This window comes from Narcine bancroftii, chromosome 10, assembly GCF_036971445.1.
Source record: "Narcine bancroftii isolate sNarBan1 chromosome 10, sNarBan1.hap1, whole genome shotgun sequence".
In the NCBI taxonomy this organism is placed as follows: Eukaryota; Metazoa; Chordata; class Chondrichthyes; order Torpediniformes; family Narcinidae; genus Narcine; species Narcine bancroftii.
The window spans coordinates 31314291-31341095 of NC_091478.1; the positions used below are offsets into that span (position 1 = coordinate 31314291).

Consider the following 26805-nt stretch of genomic DNA (forward strand, 5'->3'; position numbering starts at 1 on the left):
ATCATCCCATTCTGAAATAAATCTTTATTCTAGAATGATTAATCTAAGATTTGAAAGGGTCTAACAGCTGGTGTTTTGGAGACTGTGATTCCTTATGGAACCAGAAATTCAGGCATTCTGTTCAACAATATTAGTACATAAATGCACAAAGGTGATCTATGTCAAATATTAGGGGATAATGTTCTAGTCAGTATTAGAAGCTGTTGTTACTTAAGAGTTCAGATGAAATACTGCACATCTCAAACTTAGCATTTTACTAATTACATGGAGCTTTACTCTTTGCATTTACAAGCGTCAGGCACAGCTCATGGATGGCTATTTTTAAAAGTATTAACCTTACGAAGAGCATTTAGTTATTATCAGGATGAAACATATCATTATAGTTTTGCAGAACCTACTTCAAATTGGGGTCATTTTAAAAATTAAGTAGAATCTCTTTCAAATAATTTGGAAAGTAGAAGTTCCACCCCTTTTTTTTAAAAAAGGAAAATATTTATAATATGGTAGAAGCAATGAAAACCATGCTGCCCAATTACACGCAATTAACCTACCAACCTGTACAATTTTGGAGGGTGGGAGGAAACAAAACATCAAAGCAAACCTACGCAGTAACGGGGATATGTTATTTACTCTCAAATCATTAAATGTAATGGAAGTAAATAATCCAAAAATTGCTTGACAGTCTCATAAACATTTAAGTTCAATTTGAATTTCATTTTGTGCCGACACAGAACAACGTCTTAGAACTCTGGTCATTATTTGACTTCCTGATGCCAGGATTTTTGGGTACTGAACGGCAGTTTGCAGCTCGTTATGGAAAGCCAATATTAGCTAGTAGAGATGCTAGAAGTTCTTCAAAGGAGCAGGAGGCAGGTAAGATAACAGTTTAAACCTGACGACATCTCCATAGGTATGATTCTGAGAGAGTGACTTTGTCAGGCTATTGCTTGACTATTCTGTGGGACAGCTCTAAGTTTAAATATAGTTCCTGAATATTTGTGACTCGATCGAGTCACAGACCAGACCAAGAAAGAATGGCAGATTTCCTGCCCTCTTGTGAAACAAATGCACTTTTGAAACAATTCAGTAGGTTTGTGGACCAGTTGTTTCAATTTAAAAAAAAGACTGAATTTAAATTCCTTACCAGTTGTGATAGATTTGATCTTTGTTTCTGGATTATTGATCTTGACATCTAGATTACAAGCTCAGTAACTTAGCCTCTGGATGTGGAAAGGATGTTTACTTATGGTAGAATTCAGAATTGGTGCATATTGTTTAAAAATGGTTGCCTGTTTAAAATGGAGGTGAGGCAAAACTTCTTTTCTCAGAGGTCAGGAGTCTATAAGACTCTTTCACAAGAAATTATGAAACAAAGTTAGCCAGAGTCAAAATATTGTGAGGAAACAGGAATGTGAAGTTAAGGTTACTGTCAGATCAACCCTGATCTTAAGTGTTGAAGCTGACTTGGGCCAAATTGCCTATTCATTCTCCTAGTTTGTTTGATTTTTCTGAATTTTGCAGTATTTCTAAAAGATCAGTTTTCATACCACATAAATGTCATTCACCTAAGCTGTCAAATATTTCAGAATTTTTTAACAAATTTATTTTTGATTTTGCTTTATTTTCCCCAAAAAGCACTTCCAAATCATATCAAGTTATTTTCAAGGTGGATGACCAACATGTTTCAATTTTTTTAATGGATAATGCATGTTGTGAGTTTAGATTTCATAGGCAAATAAAACAAATCTCATAAATCTTCAAACTATATATCCACGTCAGGCTAAGAATTTATCTAAGTTGCCCTTGATGGTAAAATGGTATATTTATAAACTAAATTATTGATTCATTCGGTTTGCTTTCTTTAACACCTTTTAAAAGAGAAGGAGGTTCACTTTAAAACTTGTTTGATTCAATTATTTTCATCTTGATAAAAAAATAATTGTGAATCAAAGCTTTGATAGAAAAATATTCAAACTATAAGTCAGTGTAATGAAGTTCTAATTTGCAATTTTCTATGTAAAGGTACACGATCCTTTATCCGGAACCCTTGGGGGACAGTGTGTTCTGAATTTTGGATTTTTCCAGATTTTGGAAAGCCCACCCGAATTGTGCTGCCTATCCATCCCCACCCCCTTCCAGTCACCCGGCAGTCTCCCCCAACGGCCATCTCCCCCGATCGCCGGTCCCTCGGCCGCCTCCCCCGACCGCCGGTCCCCACTTGCTGGATTTTGGAGCTTTCCAGATTTTAGGTGTCTGGATAAAGGATCGTGTACCAGTATTTGTTAAAGTAGGAATTCAAAATAAACATTATCCAATATGCCATAGGTGTTCTTGCAATGGAGGCATTACATCGACAAGTACTTCCTTTCCTGCTACGCAGAATGAAGGAAGATGTCCTTCAGGATCTTCCACCCAAGATAATACAAGACTATTACTGTAATCTCAGTACTTTACAGGTATGTGGTCGTATCATGCATATGAAAAAAGATCCAGACCCTTAAGCCTATAAACTATGATATAATACAATAATTTCTATATGGTACGTGATTGTAACTTGCAGAAATAGTAGAATTGCTAATTGTGTTCAGATACTCAGAAGTGGTGTAGTTGAATTTTTTCTAAGTCCTCCACTTGTTGCACATGCATGATGGGCAAAGAGAACGGACTGTGACACCTAATGAAGTTGCAACCACATTTTGGTGTCGCTGACACAAAAGTTTGCCATCAACATCAATTTTCTCAAAAATCTTAACTGGGATTATTTGCATATTTAAGTAGCTTCAGTGTGCTTGGAATTGAAGTTGAAAAGGTTAGTTAGAATTAAGCATTTAGCAGAAATAAGTGTACTAGTAAAACACAAATAAATAAATAGGTAACAAGGTTTAGAAACCAAAAAAACAGATCTGCTTGATAAACAGTCCAGACCCACAATATTCACTGACTATTTCAATTCATGGAAGCTGTGTGAGCTGCTGAGATCCTTCAACAATTCTTTTTTGTATTATTTATTGAAATTTTTCTTTACAATTGAATCACATGTTGACTCTTTTCTCTCACTTTCTTTAGTATCGACTTGCAAATCCATATTTGTACTATTTTGTTAATTTGTTGATTATTCTTTGTTTTGACTGCATGTTGATAGAAAATTCTCAAAATAAGATATATAAATAAAGGTAATGTGAAATGTGTGCTCATCTAGTTGAGAGATTGACATCTCCCCACCATTATCCTTTTTTCTATGCTTCACACCCTCTCCTTTCACTGCCTATAATCATCGCCACATCACGGCTGATGTGATCAGGAAACCCTTTTGACTCTGCATGCTGCCCTTTCCCCACTCTTTATTGCCTCTTGAACCTCTTTTCATCCTTTTCCCATGATTAAATCCTGACTGACTTCCTCTACTTCAGAGGAAGAAAGGTCTTGGACATAGTGTAATGGACTGTTCGATGATTGCTGAGGAACCATGCAGAAATTTGGCATGGATGACTCATGCAGTTATTTTAACATTCTTTTGTAGGCATTATACAATTTTAACTTCTAATTGCTTTAATTAAATAAGCAATAGAAAGCTTATGAAATACCAGAAAGATTTTTGAAAATTAAGTACAGTAAAATCCCTGTTATTCGGCACCTATGGGGATTGGTAGATGTCGGATTAGTGAATTCTACATTTGCTTGAGATTGTGTATTGCATGATTGTCGAACTAACAGTGAGTAGCGCCAATTTTAAACATCCATATTTTTTACCTTTATTTATATATTTTATTTTGAGAATTTTCTATCAACATGCAGTCAAAACAAAGAATAATCAATAAATTAACAAAATAGTACAAATATGGATTTGCAAGTCGATACTAAAGAAAGTGAGAGAAAAGAGTCAACATGTGATTCAATTGTAAAGAAAAATTACAATAAATAATACAAAAATCCAAATTCAATGTCCATGTTGAGCCAAAGGGAGAAAAAGATGATGGAGAGAAAGAAGAACAAAATAAGAGGAACTCTCCCACCCCTCAAGAAACAAGAAGTAAGAAAAGAGAATAAGAAAAAGAAAAAAAAATGGGCTTCACCTAGGATAAACCCAACTCCCATCAAGGGACAAATAACCTGACATATCTAGTGTCCTCAGCACTACACGTACCGGGAGGAAGAGACAGGAGGGGCGAATCATTAAAGATTTCCCTGATTACCTTGGGTATGAATTCCATATTCTTGAAAATATATCATACCTGTTTCTGAGGTTATAGGTGATCTTCAGGGGAACAAAATTACGCATTTCTATCTTCAAACAGGCTAAACCTAGTTGGAAATCAGATCTCCAAGTAACTGCTATGCATTACCTGGCTACTGCTAAAGTGAATTTAACAAATTTTAATTGATATTTCGACAGCCTCATTTTAGGTCTTTCATCTATATTGCCCAATAAAAATAATTCAGGTGCCTGAGGGTATCGAATTCCAGGATTTTTTTTTCCCAAGAGATTAGCCAAATCATACCAGAAAGGCCTCTCTTTAGGGCATGACCAGGTTAAATGCAAGAAAGTACCTTTTTCTTGATCACATTGAAAACATTGGTCTGATATTTCTGTAATTTTTGTGGAGTAATGTATAGCTGGTGCAAGAAGTTGTATTGCACCAGCCGATACCTTACATTAATCGTGTTAATCATGCAGTCCCGACACGAATCGGACGAGCAAAATGGATCAATTTCCATACCCAAATCTGTTTCCCACCTTTGCCTTGATTTATCAAGCCCTTGTTTAGGGGTTCCTGCGTGAAGTAAGGAATACATTTTTGAAATACATTTTTTTCAGCTCCCCTTTCAAACCAGAGTCTCTCTTTCACTAAACTGCTGTAAGATTATTGCTAGACCTAATTTGTCACTTAAATAAGTTCTTAACTGAAAAGAGCAGAAAAAAAAAGATGTATTTAAAATTCCATATTTATTCCTAATTGGCTCAAATTTCATAAATTGTTATAACAATGCTTATAACAATCCTCAATACACTTGACCCCTCTCTGGGACCAAGTGACCAGAATTTTATTATCAATTGTTAATGGAATTAATGTATTTTGACCCGGGATGTTTTAGGTGAAAGACCCCGTTCCCTTGACCCCAATTTGCCCATTAATTTTATTCCATATTGTAATTATATGCTTTGGGGGGGGGGGTTTCTTTAGGGCCAGATAATGTTAAAATTCCATTAAGGTTTCTGCTATCCTCTCACCAACTTTATGCAACTCCAATTTTACCCATGAAGATTCGTCTCCACCATGAAAGAACTGGGAGTGTCAATCCTCCCAATAAATAATTCCAAGTTAATTTATCAATAGAGACTCTGGAAGGTTTACCTTTCAATAGAAACTTCCTGATACACTTAATGAGTTTTAAAAGAATCTCTGAGGTATAGGAGCAGGCAAACTTTTGGAAAAAAAATTGTACTCTAGGCAGCACATTCATTTTTATACAGTTGACCCTTCCAACCAAAGTTATTGGGAGGGTCACCCATTTAATAAGATCATCCTCAATTTTCCAAAGCAAGGGAAGATAATTCAACTTGTATAAATTCTGCATGTTATCTACCTTAGTATCTCAATATTTAATCTCATTGAGTGGCCACTTAAATTGAGAATTTCTCTTAATTTATTCATAATTCCCACCCATAAGTGGCATAACTTCAGTCTTGTCCCAATTGACTTTATAACTCAATATAATCCCAAATCTTCCAATTTAGACTGCACTTTTTGTAATGAGTTCACTTGTTCTGTCAGATACATCAGAACATCATCAGCAAATAAATTGATTTTGTGTTCTTCCTGATTGATCCTGAAACCCTTTAACCTATTTATTTTCTGCTCTTTTTGCCATTTGCTTGAATTCTGGATAACAGGTTTTACTGGATTATAAATAATTGTGTTAAAATAGATATTTGTTTACCTTCAAAATGGGAACATTCTCATGGACAAATAAATTTGATGGCTAAATTATATTTTGTTCCTCATTACGTTCATTAAAATTTGTGAATTCCTTTCTTGCAGGTACAACTGTATGAAGATTTTGCCAAATCTCGTGCTAAGTGTGATGTTGAAGAGACAATATCTTCAAGTACACTCACAGAAGAAAATGAGAAACCTAAACTGAAAGCTACTGGCCATGTATTTCAGGTAAATATTTTTTGGAGATTCTGTCAAGCACTTGACGTTATGATTATGTTATAACAGTTCTGAAAGAAAGTTAGATACTTATAGCTTTGCCAGTTCTAATTTTAATTAGTTCTGGATTACGATATCATAAATTGAACTTGTCAAGGTTCATAAAATGTTCATTGTTAGAAGTGGAAGTTTTTTAAAATCCTAACACCTTTCATAACTAACAGGGTATATTGTCCTGGTGTGATAAGTTTGCATGCACAGGCATTGGATTTCCTCAGGTTATGTTTTATCTTAAATTGAGAATTTGCACATTTGAAGTTTGTTCTATCATTTTTAATAAGTATACATTGTATGACTTTACTGCCAGGCTTGGGTTTAGGGTAAGAAAGGTGATCATTTGATATATACTCAGAAGAAGGTCAATTTGCAAAAGGGAAGGAAAAGTTTTATTGTAAAACATGACACTTAGAATAATTGAGGTCTGATGGTGTTGAAGTCAAGAGGTAGATACTGAGAGCAGATGTGACAGCTAGTTGAGGGAGGGTCAGATATATTTTTAGAGACAAACCCACAGTCAATTATTTTGGTGTTCAACCTTTATTCTAATGATGTTGGCAAAGTAGATCACTGCACTCTGGACAATGTCTCCAGCTGAATAAGACCTAACTACTCTAGCATCCTATTCAAATCCCATCTTGGTTTCTGGCTCCATCTCCTCTCTTCAGAAAAATTACCCTCCATCTCCAAAGCACTTCCTGCCTCTGTCCCACATTCTGCCCATCTGTTGCTGCTACTTCCATCATTCCTTTACATTCTATGGATTCTGTTATTTCATTGTTGTAAGTGTGGCCAAAGTCCATATTCGCCTTATTTGTAACTTTTTCCTATTCTTCCAACCTTGTCAGGCATTTAAGCTTGACACAAAACACTTTTACATGTTTTCAGCTCCTCTGGGATTTTCCTGAAATTGTGATTGTTTGACCAAGCTTTTTGATTTCTCATCATGATCCTTTGTTTCTTTCCTTATTTGCAAAGTGACAAGGTTCATTTCTGTTTACTAAAGACACTATAAAAGTGCTTTGATACTAACTTTAATAGAGATTGAAGATTTGGGCATGGTAATTGTTTCTGGTTAAATAAAATGTGCATATAATAGGAACATTAAATGAGAATTTGTAGTATTAAAGTCTCCATTTAAAGGCTACAGCTTCTATCTTTTTCCCTTTTCTGCAACCTTCCATTATTACACAAAAAAAACTTTTACAAAAATACAAAACGCAAAAAAAAACACATTTCCCAATCCAAGAACGTGAGGAACCTGATAAGGCTTGAGATCTGTGATTGGAAGGGGAAATGAGGCAATAAACGTAAATTGTCCAAGGGAAAATGAACTAGCGATAAGGTGACAACAAGCAGGTGCAGTTGCACGTAAATATTGGGGGCCAAGGGAAGAGATTCGTGAAGTGACGCTGTAAAAATATTTGGGTTTAATATCAGGCCATTCGTAAAGTAAAATTTATCAACTGTTTTCATTTTAGTTTATAAAATTTCCCCAGTTGTACATCTTCTATCTCGATTAAAATATTTGAGATGCTAAAGAGGAACAATACGTGAAGATTTTGATGTTAGTAGTCAAATCAAAGCTGGATGTATGTTTTTCTATTATTTCTATATTTCCAGGCTTTGCAGTATTTAAGGAAACTTTGTAATCATCCTGCACTTGTCCTGACTTCGCAACATCCAGAATTTCAGCATATTAAGGAGCAACTTGCCGCTCAAAATTCATCTCTGCATGACATCCAACATGCTCCAAAGCTCTCTGCCTTAAAGCAGGTAGTCATTGAAATTTAGTGCATTTTTACATTATGGTTATTTTCACTGCTATGGGGATGATTATTGGTTTAGACGTGAATTATATTAAATGTCAACAATTATGCAATAATTCTTGTACATTATTATTAACAGTTATAAATAGGTTAGTAATATTTATTGATTTAAATACTTGAGTATGTGTGAATGGTTCCGAAAGTTGTGTGACAATGGCTGCACACTTGTTCTTCCTCTTGCAGCTTGATTGGGCTACTGAGGGGTGGGGGGGAAAGGAAGGCAAGGCATACACATTAAGAGGTGGGGGGGGGGGGGGGAGGTAACATGTACAGAGAATACATTTCCCTGTTGTGAATCTGATGTCAATAACAACTATAGGCACAGTTTTCTTTTAAGAAGGAAAATAATGTAAGCCTTCCTGATTATTTAAAAACTTGCAAAGATTTAATGCAGACTTGGAAATGTTTGATGACTTTCCATGTTTCTTCAGCTCTGGTTAAATTGAATGCAAGCAACGACCTGCCACCATTACACCTCCCAACCCAATTCAGTTACGAATTTTGCATTAAGTGCTAAAAAATATGCATGCTCCATGTGCAGTCCTATTTTTGAGAAAGCTAACCAAGAAAGAGAACCAAAAGATTTTATTGCTCAAGTCAAATAAACTTAAAAGAGTAAAGGTTAGAGATTCTCGTCCTCATTGTGTTAATTTCACACTACGAGTTCAAGTTCTTTATTTCTGTGACAAAGTTAAACAAAACAAAAAATCTTTTCTTTCCCCTGAAGCTGCTGCTTGACTGTGGACTTGGAAACAGTGCAGCCTCAGAAAATGGCACTGAATCTGTTGTGGCTCAACACAGAGTTCTCATTTTCTGTCAACTGAAGAGTATGTTGGACATTGTAGAACATGACTTGCTGAAGCCTCAGATGCCAAGTATCACTTACTTAAGGTTGGATGGCAGTGTTCCTGCAGGCCATCGACATTCTATTGTGGCAAGGTAAGCAAGATATCTAATAGCTAATGACTGCACTGACAGTCCGTCCAAGGGCTCCCGTGGCTTAGTGATTTAAATACCATGTGCCCGATAGAAGATATAATTTACCAAAAGACTTTGCCACTTGGTCCGTGGAAGATTTTGGCCATTATCTTGACCTAGATTGTTGCAATTGGTTTTAAAAAAGGAAGAAAATGATTGGTGAATGTTTTTATTTGTTGCCTTTGTCTCCTGTATGGACAAAAGAGTGCATGAGCATCAGTGGAGTTTCAAGTATCAATCACAAAACATGGAATTCTCTAACCTTGTGTGTGTGATATGCTAAAGCCTGGAGACACTCACCACCAAATAACACCACTTTCATGAGTAAAGAAAATATCAACGAATAAGTCTTTGAAACAATTCACCTTCAGTAATCTGGAATACCATTTAATTACATCAGTAATAATGCCCGGTCTTTTTCCGGATTTCTGGACAATGATTCTTGCTTGATACATGGAAAAAATGTTTTGTATGTACACAGATGGACAACTGTGCAGTAATAGATATTCTGTCTGCAATACTCAAGCTAAAATTATATTTTTAAAAAATCAACTTATTCACAGCATTCTACAGCAACAAGACGTTCAATTATTTGTAAATATAAAGTAAATGTTGAATCCATAAATGTCACAACTAATTTGGGAGATAAAAATAATATTGGCACCACTGGTAATGTTGCACCTTCAGTGACCCAGGTTTGATTGTAACCTCGGGTGCTTTCTATGTGAAGTTTACACTTCTCAGTTAATTAGTGACTATAAATTATAGTGGCTGAAGGGAGAATGGAAGGGTGATAGTAGGCATGGCAAAGAAATAAATGGGATTGAGTCATTGCTCATTTTTAAGTCAAAAGTAGATGACAAAAGATTAACACAGGCTGAAAGAAATATGTTGCAGTCAGTTTAGCCATTGTCTTGTGAAATGGCAGAGCAGCCTTGGAGGCTGAGTGACCTATTCAACATAGAACTCTTCGGCCCATGATGTTGTGCCAACCTATTGAAACCCACTCAACAAACTAAATTTTCCCTACCTCAGACCCACTACCCTCTGTTTATTGCATTCATGTGCCTGTCTAAGAGTCTTTCAAATGTACCTATTATAACCATATAACCACTTACAGCACAGAACAGGCCAGTTTGGCCCTACTAGTCCATGCCATAGCAAATCCCCACCCTCCTAGTCCCACTGACCAGCACCCGGTCCATACCCCTCTAGTCCCCTCCTATCCATGTAACGATCCAGTCTTTCCTTAAATGTAACCAATGATCCCGCCTCGACCACGTCTGCCGGAAGCTCATTCCACATCCCCACCACCCTCTGCGTAAAGAAATTTCCCCTCATGTTCCCCTTATAATTTTCCCCCTTCAATCTTAAACCACGTCCTCTAGTTTGAATCTCCCCCTTTCTTAATTGAAAAAGCCTATCCACATTTACTCTGTCTGTCCTTTTTAAAATCTTAAACACCTCTATCAAGTCCCCTCTCAATCTTCTACGCTCCAGAGAAAAAAGCCCCAGTCTGCACAACCTTTCCCTGTAACTCAGACCCTGAAATCCTGTCAACATTCTCGTGAACCTTCTCTGCACTCTCTCTATTTTGTTTATATCTTTCCTATAATTTGGTGACCAAAACTGTACACAGTACTCCAAATTTGGCCTCACCAATGCCTTGTACAATTTCATCATAAATTTCATATTCCTACCAGTCTCCACCACTACCCTGACAATGCATTCCAGGCACCCACTACTTTTTAAAAAAAAACTTACTTTTGACATCTCCCTAAACTTTCCTCCCCTCACATTGTACTAATGTCATCTGTTGTTTGCTAGACTTGCCCTTGGAAAAAGATGCTGGGAATCCACCCTACTTATTGCCTATTGTCTCTTCTTATTTATATCCACTCTAATGAGAAAAGTCCTAGCTCTATCAACCTTGCCTTATGAGACATGTTCTCTAATCCAACCAACATCCTGGTAAGTCTCCTCTGCACTCTCTCTATAGCTTCCATGTCCTTTCTGTAATGAAGTGTCCAGAACTGAACACAACATTCTAAATGTGGTCTTTTCGGAACTTTATAGAACTGCATCATCACACCTCAGGACTCTTGAACTCAATCCCCCAACTAATGAAGGCTAGTATACCACAACCCTTCTTAACTACTCTCTTAACCTGCACAGAAACCTTGAGAGGTGGGTGGATTTGGACTCTAAGATCACTCCGTTCTTTCACACTGTTAAGAATCCTGCTATTAACCATGTACTCTGCCTTCGAGTTTAATCTTCCAAAATACATCACTTTACACTTATCTGGATTGAACCCCATCTGCCGCTATTCTGCATCCTGTTGCAACCTATGACAACCTTCAAGTCCATCCACAATACTTCCAACTCTCATGTCATCTGCAAACTTACTGATCCAGCCTTCTACTTCTTTGTCCAAGTCATTTATAAAAATCACAAAGATCAGGAGTACCAGAACAGATCCCGGGAAAACTACACTAATCACTGACCTCCAGGCAGAAAGCTTTCCATCTACTACTATCCTCTGCTTTCTGCAGGTAAACCAATTCTGAATCCACCCAGCCAAGGTTCCATGGATCCTATGCCTCATGACTTTCTAGTTGAGTCTACCATGGGTGCGGGGGGGGGGGGGGGGGGGGTCATGTTAAATTCCTTACTAAAATCCATATGCACCACATCCACCACCCAACCTTCATCAATTTCTTTCATCACTTCCTCAGAAAACTTAATTTGGCTCTTGAGGCACAACCTATCCCAACAAAGCCATGCTTACTATCCCTTCACTAAATGCTCATAAATCCTGTCCCAAAAAATCCTCTCTAGTAGTTTGCCCACCACTGACACACCAGTCTATAATTATTAGGATTCTCCCTATTAACCTTTTTAAAACAAAGTGACCACATTTGCCATTCTCCAATCTTTTCCCGTGGACCCAGTAGTAACCTGGGGTATATGTCGCCCAGTCCTGGGGACATCAATCCTAATGTTTTAAGGAAATCCAGCCCTTTTTGTTCACCTCAAATTGCTCTAGCACATAGGCTTGTTCTATACTGTCCTCGCATTGATCAAGGTCTCTCTCTCTCTGATGAACACTGAAACAAAATATTAATTTAAGATCTCCCTGGCCTCCTTTTCCTCTGGGCACATAATGCTTTATCCTTAAATGGCCTTACCTTCACTCTTATCATCCTCTATTCACATATGCATAAAACGCCTCAGGGTTTTCCTTAATCCTACTTGCCAAGACTGCCTTATGCCCCCTTCCTGCTCTCCTATGTCCTTTCTTAAGTTCCTTCCTGGCTACCATATTATTCTCATGAGACCTTCCTGTCTTTTGCTTGCTAAATCTTATCTATGCTTCCTTCTTCCTCTTAACCAGCTGGCTCACCTTTTTTGTCAACCACAGTTCCCTTCTCCGACCATCTTTTCCGTCTCAGTGGGACAAACCTAACCAGAACCCCACATAAATGGCCCCTAAACATCCTTCACATTGCTTCTGTGCTTTTCCCAATTTACTCTCCCCAGTTCTGCCTAATTCCCATCATAATTTGCCCTTCCCAAATTAAACACTTTACCATTTGGTCCACTCCTAACCTTTTCCATATATTCCTCCTGCTAATTCACACATTTGTAAATCCTGTATGTTGAGGTTGTTGGAGTTGTTGAGGTTGCTGGAGTTATGCATGGAACGAACCCTCAATGAAGCTGCTGAAGAATTTTCTGACAGCAGCTGGATTAACTGACTGTAAGAACTGTTGATGTTAGCATTTGAAGATGTTTAAAAGTTAATTGAAACATCAGTCAACTAAAAATGTTAAATAAATTTTTTAAAAAGCATAGTGCAAAATACAAATAATATTTAACGAGCCTCAATTACTTTTTAAAATCTAAACTACCTGGTACTTTGTTGTCACAGTCATTCATTTTCATTCAAATTAATGTTGAAGCTTATTGAGTAAAAGCTGATGAACAAGAGTGAGCAGGTTCAACTATTCCCATTCACACATATTGGTATTTATGTGAAAAATCTTGGAAATCCAATGGAACCGTCAGCATTTTCTCCCAAAATCTGAACCATTGCATTCCTAAAATTATGTTTGGTTCAGCAAATAAATTAAGTTACTGTGATTTTGCTTTTGATCAAAGTATTGAAGCTTAGGTTGTGAGCATAGCACATTCAACATTGTGTGGAATTGTATATTAATTGTCCATTTCCACATTTGCAATTTGTTAGGTTTAATAATGATCCTTCGATAGATGTATTGCTGTTAACCACACATGTGGGTGGCCTTGGGCTTAATCTTACCGGAGCAGATACAGTGGTATTTGTTGAACATGACTGGAACCCAATGCGAGATCTTCAAGCAATGGACCGAGCTCATCGTATTGGACAGGTAAAGCACTTTCTAATCCATTTGAAAGTGGTTGGGTTTTATTTAAAACTTTGCATGGTTTTCAGATTTCTTTATGACTCAATCCAGAATGTTTATAAGTATAAACGTTTTTAGCAATAAACAAAAATTTTTTTTTTAAACTTTGTTTGAAATGCCTGTGTTTATTGCCCTCATAAGAATTAAAGTGATCTACCATCTTGATTTTGTGATGGAAACCTTTAATCAAGTGTGAAATGTTTGATTACAAATTTAAAACTATGGAGCACTGGCAAATAATGTCTTTGTCCCAAACATTATGGAGGGCACTATCACTACCATCTGTGTGGGGGGGGGGGGGGAAGAGTTCCCCTTAGCTCCATTTTAAATCTCTATCCTCTAGTTTGAGGCTCCCCTATCCTGGGAAAAAGGCTATGATTAATTGCCTTGTGTATACTCATGATTTTATATACCTCTACAAGGTCATCCCTGAGCCGCCTACACTCCAATGAGAAAAGTCTCATCCAGCCTCTTATAACTTGCATGCTCTTAATTCTGGCCACATCCATGTGAATCCTTTATGCACCCATTCCATCTTAATCTGTGACATATGTCCTATAAATGAGCAACCAGAACTGCACACAAATGTGGTCTTACCAATGTCCCAACTCCTGTACTCACTGCCCTTACCGATCAAGCATGGTAAGCACAAGTGGAATGTCATTTGTCATGAAGCAATCCATGATTGATCCAGCCTGCCTTGCACAAAGGCACAATCACTTTTGTTATCTGATCAATTACAAATGGAGCAGAAAATTCTGCAATCAGATCCACTTGCAACTTGCAATGGAGAACTAGTGTATGATTGGACTGGTTTTAAAAAAAGCCACTGACTGACTTTGAGATCGTTGGCCTCTAATAACCACCACGACCTTGTTTTGTATTAGCTATGACTCAAACAAATGGAGAATTTCCCAAAGTTTCACTTTATTTTGGCTCCTTTTTGCTTTTCGTCACATGATCTTCTTGTATTACTTTTTGACTGTCTGCCACAAAACCTTTATTTTAATAATTTTTTATTTTTCACACTATCAACCATATCAACCAAAATATGTACAAATGTTTCTCAGTAAATTTACACAGTGGTCTTTTCTTCCTTTTTTATCCCCCTTTCCCTCCCTCCCCTCTACCCATCCCCCTCTAAAACCCATAAATATTCAACATCTACAATACAATAAAATCAAAAATCAATATCTTCACACAAAGGAAAATGAACAAGAAAAATGCGTCATTATTTATTACACACTGAATCCAGTCGTTTTGCCTTCTTATCATTCTCATTTTAGGGGATGGAGGTCGTAGGCAAGCTCTCTCTGATATGTTCCATCTATGGTTCCCAAATTTGTTCAAACATTGTGACTTTATTTTTTAGATTATGTTATTTTTTTCCAATGGAACCATTGCTTTATACTCGTGCTCTCTTCCATTTTCCAAATTGACATTGAACTTTTTTTTTGCTATCGCTAAGGCTATCATAATGAATTTTTTTTGCACTTTATCCAATTTAAGGCCTAATTCTCTACTTCTTATGTTACTTAAAAGAAATAGCTCTTTGGTTTTCTTGGTGTGTTATTTTTTATAATTTTATTTAGTATCTGATTTAATTCTTCCCAAAACATACTCACTTTCGTACATGCCCAAGTTGCAGGTAATGTTGTTCCCATTTCCTTCTTACAGCAAAAACATCTATCCGATACTATCTGATAATGTTGAATCCCATTTTTTTTTAATTTTTGAGGAGTAATATATACCCTGTGTAACCAATTCTACTGTATCATGCGTAACCTTGTGTTTATTCTTCATAGTTCCAGAACATAACTTTTCCCATACTTCATTTTTTATCTTTGTGTAGATCCTTTTCCCACTTCTGCTTAGGTTTATAGTTTATTTCATTTTCCTTATCTTGCAGCTTAATGTACATGTTGGTTATAAATCTTTTAATTATCATTGTGTCTGTAATCATGTATTCAAAGTTGCTTCCCAATTTATCCTTTAAATAAGCTTTCAATATCCAAGTTATTCCATATTTGTACTTCAACTGTTCAAATATTAATAAATTATTTCCCAAAAAACAATTTTCTATTCTTTTGATTCCTTTTCTCTCCCATTCTCTAAAGGAAAGGTTGTCTATTGTAAAAGGGATTAGCGGATTTTACATCAGTAACAATTTTGGTATTTGATCATTCGTTTTTTTTCTTTCTAAGTGGATCTTCTTCCATGTATTAAGTAAATGATACAGTACTGGTGAGTTTTTATATTGCACCAGCTTTTCATCCCACTTATAAAGTATATGTTCCAGTACCTTCTCCCCTATTTTATCTAGTTCTATCTTAGTCCAGTCTGGTTTTTCCCTTGTCAGGTAAAAATCTGATAAATACCTCAACTGTGCGGCTCTATAATAATTTCTAAAATTTGGTAACTGCAAACCACCTTGATTATACCTCTCTGCTAATTTATCTAACGCTACCCTTGGTTTTCACCCTTTTCCACAAGAATTTCCTTATTATTCTCTTTAGTTCATTAAAGAATTTTTCTGTTAAAGGAATTGGCAACATTTAAAATAAGTGTTGTATCCTTGGGAACACGTTCATTTTAATACAGTTTACCTTCCCTATCAACATTAGCGGTAATTCTTTCCAATATTCTAAGTCTTCCCTGCAATTTCTTTATTAGTGGCTGATAATTTAGTTTGTTCAAGTGGCTTAAGTTATTATCTAACCTGATCCCTAGGTATCGGATTGCTTGTGTTTGCCATTTAAATGGTTAATCTTTTTTAAATTCTGTAAAGTCTGCGTTACTCATTGGTATCACTTCACTTTTATTTGAATTGATCTTGTACCCCGATATTTCTCCATATTCCTTCAATTTCTTATGTAATTCTTTTACTGATACCTCTGGTTCTGTTATGATATCATCTGCAAATAAGCTAATTTTATACTCTTCCTCCTCTATTTTTATCCATTTTATTTTCTATTCTTATCAGTTCTGTCAAAGATTCTATTGCCAAGGTGAACAATGAGGAGGATAGTGGACATCCCTGTCTAGTTGACCTACTTAATTTAAAGTGACTCAATACATATCCATTTACTGCTACCTTCGCCAACGGTCCATAATACAAAGCTTTAATCCAATTTATATATTATTCTGGTAGATTGAATTTCTGTAATACTTTAAATAAGTAATTCCACTCTACTCTGTCAAAGGCTTTTTTTTGCATCTAGAGCAACAGCCACTGTTGGTTTCTTATTTCCTTGAACTGCGTGGATTAATTTAATAAGTTTACAGGCATTGTCCGCTGTTCGCCTTTTCTTAATAAATCCAGTTTGATCTTGTCTGGCCAATTGTTTACCTAAAATAGTAAATCTGTTTGCTAATAATTTTGCTATTATAGATTGAGTTAAGTAGAGATATTGGTCTATATGATGCTGGTGTTAATGGATCCTTCCCCGTCTTTGGTATTACTGTAATTATTGCTGTCTTACATGAATCTGGCAAGTTTTGTGTTTCTTCTATCTGGTTCATTACTTCCAGGAGAGGAGGAATTAATAACTCTTAAAGAGTTAAAACATTTAAAGTTTTATAAAATTCTATTGGAAATCCATCCTCTCCTGGTGTTTTATTGTTCGGCAGCATTTTTTAATATATCCTGTACTTCAAATGGTTTATCCTCTATTTCAAATGGTTTTATTAGTTTGTTTTGTTCCTCTTGCAATTTTGGCAGTTCAATTTCAGCTAAAAATTCCTCTATTTTATCATCTTTCCCCTCATTCTCAGTTTGATACAATTGTTCATAAAATTCCTTAATCTCTGTTGGGTTATATGTAATTTGTTTGTCCTTTTCGCTTGTTCTGTTTTAAGTTGCCATGCTAATATTTTGTGATTTTTCTCCCCGCTCATAATACTTTTGCTTTGTTTTCATTATGTTCTTCTCCACCTTGTACGTTTGTAATGTTCCATATTTAATTTTTTTGTCCGCCAATTCTCTCCTTTTCATTATATCATCCCTTTTTACTAATTCCTTTTCTGTACTTACTATCTTCCTTTCCAACTGCTCTATTTCCCGATTTTAATCCTTTTTCATCTTAGTCACATAACTTATTATCTGCCCTCTAATGAAGGCTTTCATTGCGTCCCATAATATAAATTTGTCTTTCACTGATCCTGTTTATTTCAAAATATTTTTTAATTTGGCATTCAATAAACTCCTTAAATTCCTGTCTTTTAAGTTGCATGGAGTTTAACCTCCATCTATATGTTCTTGGTGGGATGTCCTCCAGTTCTTTTGCTAATAATAGGGGTGAATGATCTGATAGTAGTCTAGCTTTATACTCAGTTTTCCTAACTCTCCTTTGAATATGGGCTGACAACAAAAACATATCAATCCTTGAGTAAGTTTTGTGCCTATTCGAATAATATGAAAATTTCTTCTCTCTTGGGTGTTGCCTCCTCCATATATCCATAAGTTTCATTTCCTGCATTGATTTAACCATAAATTTGGCTACTTTATTCTTTTTACTTGTCTTTTGTCCAGTTTTATTCAACATTGGGTCCAAATTAAGGTTAAAATCCCCTCCTATCAATATATTTCCTTGTGTGTCTGCAATCTTAAAAAAAAGATCCTGCATAAACTTTTGATCCTCCTCGTTAGGTGCATATATATTGAGCAAATTCCAAAATTCTGAGTATATCTGACACTTTATCACTCCATACGTCCCTACCGGATTTATTATTGGTTCATTTTTGTTAACTAGTATGGCTACACCTCTAGCTTTTGAATATTACGTGTCCTACCCAGTCTCTCTTTAGTTTGTTATGTTCCACTTCAGTTAGATGCATTTCCTGCACAAATGCTATATCTTTTTTTTCCTTCCATTAATGTTTATAGTCATATAGTTCAACATGGCCATCTTATATCTTACATACACCTTTTTTCCACCTCTTCATCACCTCCATCCTCCCCCTTTTCCCCATTTTCATCTCTTTATTTTCTCTTATTACATTTAATGTACGACATCACATTTAAGACAAAGTACCCCCGCAATTCCCACATCCACTAATACCTTAACCCCAAAAGTTCCCTCCCTCTCGGAGTTGCCCCATATCTCCCTTTTTCATTTGGATTGCTATCTTGTTCGCAGCGTCAACTGATTTTGCAGTGATTTTTATTCCCCCTCTACCTAGCCCTCTCCAAAAAACTTTAAAAAAAAATATATGTATATAACAAAGCTCTCTTTTTCCCCCCTTACTTCCTTCCTTTCTCTTTTCCCTCTTTAGTTCTTTACATATACATTGTTTTTACATCTTTATATATACTTTATCGCCGTTCTTTATTCTTGTTACATCTCTTCTCCTGTCCTGCAAACGTTCTGCGAATTCTTGCGCTTTCTCTGGATCCGAGAACAATCTGTTTTGCTCCCCGGGTATAAATATTTTAAGCACGGCTGGATGTCTTAACATGAATTTGTAACCTTTTTTCCCATAAAATCGTTTTCGCTGTTTTAAACTCCTTCCTCCTCTTTAAGTGTTCAAAACTTATGTCTGGGTAAAAAAAATATTTTTTTGAGCCTTGTATTCCAATGGTTTATTATCTTCTCTAACTTTATTCCTTGCCCGTTCCAGTATATTTTCTCTTGTCGTGTATCTCAAAAATTTTACTAAGATGAATCTTGGTTTTTGATGTGCCTGTTGTTTCGGAGCTAATGCTCTGTGTGCCCTTTCTATTTCTTCCTGCATTTCTGTCGTTCCCAGGACCTTCGGGATCCATCATGTCTGTGCCTTCTTCACCCTCCTTCAGGCCTACTTTTTGTTGTTTCGCCTACTATAATTTTCCAACATAACAACTCTTATGTCTCTTTAATTTTTTTGTCACTTTCTTCCAATTTTTCTCTTAAGTCATGCTTTTCCACATTCTCTATTCTTTTCCCTATTTCTGTCATTACCACTTCTAACCTTTGCATTTTATCTTCTGTTCTTTTCATTTTCCTTTTAATTGCATTAAACTCTAATATTTTGTGATCTCATTTGTTCTACAAAAAAAAAACTATCTATATTCTGTTCATCAGTTTTACCTTCTATTTCTCTGTGAAGATCTTGGTCTTCTTCTCTTTGTGTCTGTGTCTCTTCTGTTTTTCCTGATGAGCTGCTTATATCTCTTTGTTGGTCCTCCCCTCCTGGGCTGCTCGTCTGTTGTGCTTCCTGACGTTGATCTTCTTGTCGGTCATCCCTCAGCTGTTCGCTCTGTGGCAGCCCGCTTCTCTGCTGAGCCCCCCCTCCCGCCGGTGTCCTCTTTCTTCTTTGACTGCGCACGCGTGACTCCTCGTGCATGCACAGTTGCGCACTTTTTGGCTCCGAGAACCATTTTTGTAGTCCACAGGCTGGTGAGTCGCAACTCCGCAGGGCAGGCACTGACCTCGAGTGTCAGGCGCTCCTCGCCACCACAGCGCCCTGTTCCTTCATGCAGGTAAGGCCTCCTTTCTTTTACGGCGACTTTTCTACTTTTTTTCCAGTTGTTCTTACTTTCTCCTTCTTGGAAGCTATCTTCTTTCTCTTCTCTGTATCTTCTATTTCTTCTATTTTATTTTTGTTACGCTTTGCTTTTTCCTAACTTTTTTCCTGGAGAGGGCTGGTTTTCACGACTGGCCACTACTCCATCACGTGACTCCCTCGTCTGCAATGAAACCTTGAGTAGAATGGTTTGTATGAAACCAAAACTCAGCATCAGTGGGCAGATTATTGGCATCTACCATTTCTTAACAATGCCCTTGACACTATCCATCACTGCTGACTGATTGAGAGTACACTGGGATGGCAATTATGTTGTCTTAATCCTGTTGTTTTTTAGAACTGGACAATTTTCCACTTTTTGGTAGATATCTATGCAAACATGCTGAATCAACCCATCCAGAAGTTCTGCACAAGCATTCGGTATTGTGGTCAGGAACATGGGTCTCATAGGCTGAGAATTACCATGCACTCATGATATTTTTATATTTCAACTTGATGTGTAATCTGAAAATGGGAAAATTAAGAGAACCTTATGATAGGATACAAAGTATTTTGGGCTAAAATCTTAAACTACTTGAAATTAAATAAATTTCAAGTAATTTCTCTATAATTCCATTGTAGAGAACTTCAATATTTACATTGGTTTTGGTTAAGCAATATGGCAGGGAAATGATACTATGAAGCATTGAAGACTTTAAATCTGGGATGAAAAAGCTATATTTTTATAAACATTTTTTATCTCCCCAGAAACGTGTTGTTAATATTTACCGATTAATAACTAGAGGAACCTTAGAAGAAAAAATCATGGGATTGCAAAAATTTAAAATGAGTATTGCAAACACTATTATTAGTCAAGAGAATGCAAGTTTGCAGAGCATGGGGACAGATCAACTTCTGGATTTATTCACGCTTGATAAGGTAAAGTTGAAAATTATTAAATAGTTCTTTTCTCCAATGTTTTCCTTGTGTTTAAAGAAAAACTACAAAATATATTTTAAAATTTTCTTCAGTATGTGTATTTTGGGCATCAATATTAATTTTACCACTTTGGAGCTTTTTCAAATCAATTTGCTTTGTGCATCTTTTAGAATGTACAGGTGATGTTCCCTGTGCATAATGAAACAGCTTTAGAAATGCAAGTCCCATAACTACATTTTGCTTACACTCTTAACGGTATGGTTTGTTAGGATTATGAATTTCTAAAAAAAAAATGCTGATTTTTAAATTCTTTGATCCATTGAAAGCTCACATTACTTTAAGGCATTCTTTCTTTGATGTTTGTATGATCAGTGATGTCAAATTAAACAAATGTTTAACTTTTTTACTTCAACTTGCATTTTGTGTATTCAATGATCTGACTCAATCCCAGCTTATTGAAGACATGGGCCAATTCTAATAACACCACTAAAGATCCTTGCATTTATAGGGTCTGTAGTGTCTTCTCTCCCATCGAGACATTTTTTTCAGTGGAAAGTTATCTTGAATAAAAAGAATGTCTATTGTTATCCTTTTCCATTATTTTCTGTATATTAAGTTGAAAGAAGGCAAAACCTAGATTGTAGTACTATACCATGAATACTGAGTATTCTTGGGCAGCTTTTACAAAATATTCACCACTTCAAAGGGTTAAAGCTAGTAAGAAATTGTAATAAACAAGCATAAGATCTTTATTGACATCCCAAGTGAGCATAGGTTAAAAATATAGTTAAACAAGACAATGTCCAGATGCCTTGATCGAGTGCAATGCACAAAAGTTCTGGAGAGACTCAGCAGGTAACCAATGTTGAGTACTAAGTGAACTAGAAAATGCAATGTAGTTTTAAGTAGAATTTTTTTAGTGTCAAACAAGTCTTCCCAGATATTCATGACTCAGGCAGGATTATGCACAGACTAGCTATCAGACTGGAGAGTAGCATCCTTAATGTCTACCAGTGGGCAATTTAAATGGCAATCACAATACAGTTTTTTGCCAAGATGTGTTATAGAAATACAATTTCAGTTAATTGTTTGTGCTTATGAATCAGAATCAGGTTTATTGTTCCACATTTGTCGCAAAATGACAGATCTGTAAATACAAGAGTTCAAAAATAAATGGTTCATATGTTGGGAGGGGGGGGGAGAAAAAATGAGAGTGCCGACAGGTTCATTGATTGCAAGGGGAAGAAGCTGTTTTTGTAATGTTAGTTGTTCATCTTCAGGCTCCTGTACTGATCTTAGCAGAGAGAAAAGATCATGGCCTGGGTCATGAGGGTCCTTGTTGATAGAGGTTACTTTCTTGAGAGACCACGTGATAAAGATGTCATTAATGGAATGAAGACTAATGCCCATGACGGCATTGATAGCCTTTTCCTGTCCTGTGCATTGGCACCTCCGTACAATGATACAACTAGAGTATTGTGGGAAATACTGGTCTGCTGTGAACAAAACTGGAGGTAAAATTGCATCATCCTCTGGATGGGTGGATCTATCGCTCATTGCTACCCAATTAAAGGTCTGGGCTAGTTATGGGTCATTACAAATGTTAGAGTTGATTTGTGATTTTGCAAAATGCTTCTATTTCTGATTACACTTTTTTACTTTAAGGATGGCCAAGAAAATAGGGGATCTGGTCCTACAGAGAAGTCAACTGTGAAGACGATCTTGGAAAACCTCGGAGAACTCTGGGATCAACAACAATATGATACGGAATATAATTTGGATAATTTTATGCATTCTCTGAAATAATATCAATCACAGCTAAGCCTTGAGCCTGTTGCAAATTTCTTTCTGCTGATATTCAGCAAGTTTTGGACACAATGGAGTGTCCAGAGCAATGTGTAAATATAGGCAGATGAAAAAAAAGCATAAGATGACTATTTTGGAAACCAGAAAAGGTAGAGCAAATAGCTACTTAGCTTAGTTTGTACAGTTTTACATTAGTCATTTATTCAGCACCGATACACTTGAAGTAACATTCTTAAATGTCTAATGAAACAAATGTTAAGGAAAACGGATGCCATGATGTGATTATAGTATGATGCAAGCAATCTGCTGTACACGTGCAAAACCAGAATCTGATTTAAAATGCAGACCAGCTCCACTTTTTCTTTAGTGGAATTTTTTTTTGCTGCCTGTTAGTGATGCCTTTCAGTTTACTTGTAGATTTATGATAATTATAGGTGTTAAATGGAAATAACTTTGTACTTGAGTTGAAATAGAATTTCTGAAACTTCTATAATCCATGGCATTCCTTGGATCAAAAATAAAATTTAGTTCAAATATTTAATACTGACTTTTCAATGTGTTGTTCAATCTTAAATAAATGTGAATGATTTAAAGTTTGGCCTGTGGGGGAGGGAGGCAGTGACTTATTTTAAGGTTGGAAAAGTAATATTGCAATTTGAAAATAAAATGATTTTGGTTGGACAGCATCTGTGGAGAGATAAGCAATTAAATATTTAAGATTGAGGATATTTTTGACCACATGGGCTTGTAGCCATGCTGTATCTCAAAATTTAAAAAATCTTATCAGGAATATCCCATTGCATGAGCTTTATTATAATAATGAAATAGACCAAGGACAGAGTGCAAATTTCACTGTTGCAACTGAACTGTGTGTTACCTTTACCAAAGGTAATGGAAATGTTAAATTTGAAGTACAAGCAAATCTATTTCACCCAAATAATGAGTTTTTTACAGCATTTCTATTTGCACTACAACTACTTTGAATTCTGGGGAGTGATGTACAATATTTTATCTATTGCACGGGAATGTAAGCAGATAGAGGGCTATTTTTTTAAAAAAGTTAAAACTTTAAGAATTTTGTAAAAAGGTGCTTGCAGTTTTGTTTTGGAAGTGGTAGAATTGTGGAAAATGGGATAGGGCACTGATTTAGTGTGGTGCAGGTAACATCCAGCTGAGGATGAGGCACACCAGTTTCTACAGCACTAATGCTGTGTACTTTAAAAATAACATGCATTATGCACTGACAACAGGTTGAACTACTTGGAATATTTTACAAGCACTTCAAGGACCAAAATCTACAAGTCCATTACATCATTAATAAAAAAATGTTTGGATGCAACTTTAAATTCTGTAAAAGAGGAAAAGAGCGATCCATTAAGTATTTTAGCATCAATCTATACTTTTAAGCAATGGAAACAAAACATAAATTGCCTGTTCTTTCTGTGGAAGAAACCGACGATAATGTTGGTGCAAATCATTTAAAATGATGAAAGAGAAAATACTCCTAGTTCCTGTGAATTTTTAAAGCAAACATGCTTTAATTCACCTGTTTTATCACTTATGCTTTGGTGTTAGAGAACATACAGTAATTATTGACATAGGTGGGAGTTATAGAGATGTATGAAAAACAATAGGATGCAAAGCATACTTATTTACCATTGGGCTAGTTGTGGAATCATAGACCAACTCAAGTCCAGTTCAAAGTCCACAGTAAAAATTACTCTATATTGTGAACTCAATGCTTCCACGTTCTAAAGACATACGGTTTACAAGATTAATTGGGCAGTACAAATTTGAGCCAGAACTATCTCTTTAAAAACAATTCATTTAGAAATACAGTAAAACCTCTGGTACCCAGCACCTGTGGGGATTGGTAGACGCCAGGTAAGTGAATTTTTCATTGCTTGTGAACTCATGGCAAAGGTGTGCCAATTTTAAACTTTTTTTTTTACCGTTGCTTGAGGCTGCCAGAATTCTGAATAACAGAGGTTTCACAGTATCTATATTTTGAAAGGATTACACAGTGTTAAATACACAAGAGTGGTTCTGGTAAGCAAAGTTATGAATTCAATAAAATACTATTGGCTATTGAACATTCTGAAGTACACAGGATGTCACAAAAGTAAAAGAATTCTTTCCTTCTCCCCACAACGTAGGATTATTGTTTTTAGATATTCATCTGCAAATCCAGTGCAAATCAATGATATTACAGTCCTTCTGAATGCCCTTTTGCTTTCTAATATAATTGCCACATTGACCACCGCCAGTGGGCTGATATCGCCTCAAACCGTGCATCTTGGCGCCTCACAGTTTGGCAGGCAGCAACCTCCTTTGAAGAAGACCGCAGAGCCTACCTCACTGACAAAAGGCAAAGGAGGAAAAACCCAACACCCATCCCCAACCAACCAATTTTCCCCTGCAACCGCTGCAATCGTGTCTGCCTGTCCCGCATCGGACTTGTCAGCCACAAACGAGTCTGCAGCTGACGTGGACTTTTTACCCCCTCCATAAATCTTCGTCCGCGAAGCCAAGCCAAAGAAAATAATTGTATGTAAAAATTAGTATAAGAAACTTGCATCTGGACACTTAAATTCTTTTAAAAGATCTTGTATAGATTTTTGTCTTAGTGTGTTCGCATATTCAAGTAACATATAACATATAACAATTACAGCACGGAAACAGGCCATTAGGCCCTTCTAGTCTGCACCGAACCAAACACCTTTCTAGTCCCACCTCCCTGCACAATGCCCATAACCCTCCATCTTCTTCTCATCCATAGACCTGTCCAACCTTTTCTTAAATAATACAATTGATTCCGCCGCCACTATTTCTCCCGGAAGATCATTCCACACGGCTACCACTCTCTGAGTAAAGAGTGTTACCTCTAAACCTCTGCCCCTTAATTCTTAACTCATGTCCTCTTGTTTTAATCTTTCCTCCTCTTAACGGAAATAGTCTATCCACATCCATTCTGTCTATCCCTTTCATAAGATTTACTGCAAAATCCTATTTTCCCACTGTCATTGAAAACCTGTTCCATCAAATACAGATTAAATATCATCTACCTGAAGTATTACATGAAAGAACAAAGTGTACAACTTTTCAATGAAGATGAAATTATTTTGCCTTATTTCACTTACACCTTGTCAAGACTTCCAAATTTACATGAGCAGCTACATTTAGACTTGACTGTGCACATGTAATGAAGAAAATAAATATCAAAAAGAAATGGATGCTATTTAAAGTACTGTACATTATCTGACAAATAACTGGAATACAATTTTGGAAGAGGAAGATTAAAGGTCAAAATGTGGAGAAATGGATTTGATGGACAAATGGATCATGCAAGCCAAAAAAAAAAATGGTGTCAATAATCCTTTTGTAATGCATACAATCATTATTCTTACCTTATTCTGGTTCACTTTCTGTCGGATATATTTGCATTCAGTCTTCAGCTGTATGGGTACAAATGCTGGCAGAGGACCCCATCCACGGTATTCCATAACTTATATTGGAGAGTGGGTTGAGCAGCATCAGTGGGCAAAAAATGGGTCATCAAGACTAAAGTTTATTGAAAAGGTTTTCAGTAATTTGCTTCCAAATTTACAAGGTTACCTATTATGAACACCTAGGAAAAGTACAATAATGGGACCTGAATGTGCATGACTAATTGTAAGTGTTAACTTGCCAATCAATCAAATATTTGATCAGTCTACGTTATGGGAGACGATGTTCAGCAGTAGGGCAGAAGCACGTTGATGGGAGAGTTGGCAAGGTAACATGAATAGAGCAAGACTAAAATGGTATTTCTGTTTAAATTCAAATTTTGGGGGGCTGCAACTTCTGTTCAGAATGTAGTGAATAGTAGTTAACATTTCCTAATTATTGGCTAGTTCAAAAACTTAATGGGAATCCAAACCTGAGCAGTTTCATGTTTTGTTGAAAAAACCTGAGGCAGCACATTACAGAGTCCTCCATAATGTTTGGGACAAAGACACTATTTTCCTTAATTTGTCCCTGTGCTTCCGTTTAAAATGTGATTAAAGTGGACATTTCAGATCTTATTCCAGGTTATTTGTGTACATTTTGGTTTGACCATGTAGAAATTGC

At 36.2% G+C, this 26805-nt stretch overlaps 1 protein-coding gene across 2 annotated transcripts in view; it reads left to right on the forward strand.

The window, feature by feature from the left end:
- btaf1 (BTAF1 RNA polymerase II, B-TFIID transcription factor-associated) overlaps positions 1–23236 on the forward strand; it is an 87519-nt gene extending 64283 nt beyond the window's left edge. For both annotated transcript variants that reach the window (XM_069900449.1, XM_069900448.1), the window contains exons 31-38: positions 732–873; positions 2326–2456; positions 6042–6167; positions 7836–7988; positions 8769–8980; positions 13272–13431; positions 20719–20889; positions 22555–23236. In XM_069900449.1, the coding sequence (XP_069756550.1) occupies positions 732–873; positions 2326–2456; positions 6042–6167; positions 7836–7988; positions 8769–8980; positions 13272–13431; positions 20719–20889; positions 22555–22695 (1236 nt within the window). In that variant the 3' untranslated portion in view covers positions 22696–23236. The remainder of the gene's footprint in view (positions 1–731; positions 874–2325; positions 2457–6041; positions 6168–7835; positions 7989–8768; positions 8981–13271; positions 13432–20718; positions 20890–22554) is intronic.
- The last annotated feature ends 3569 nt before the right edge of the window (positions 23237–26805 follow it).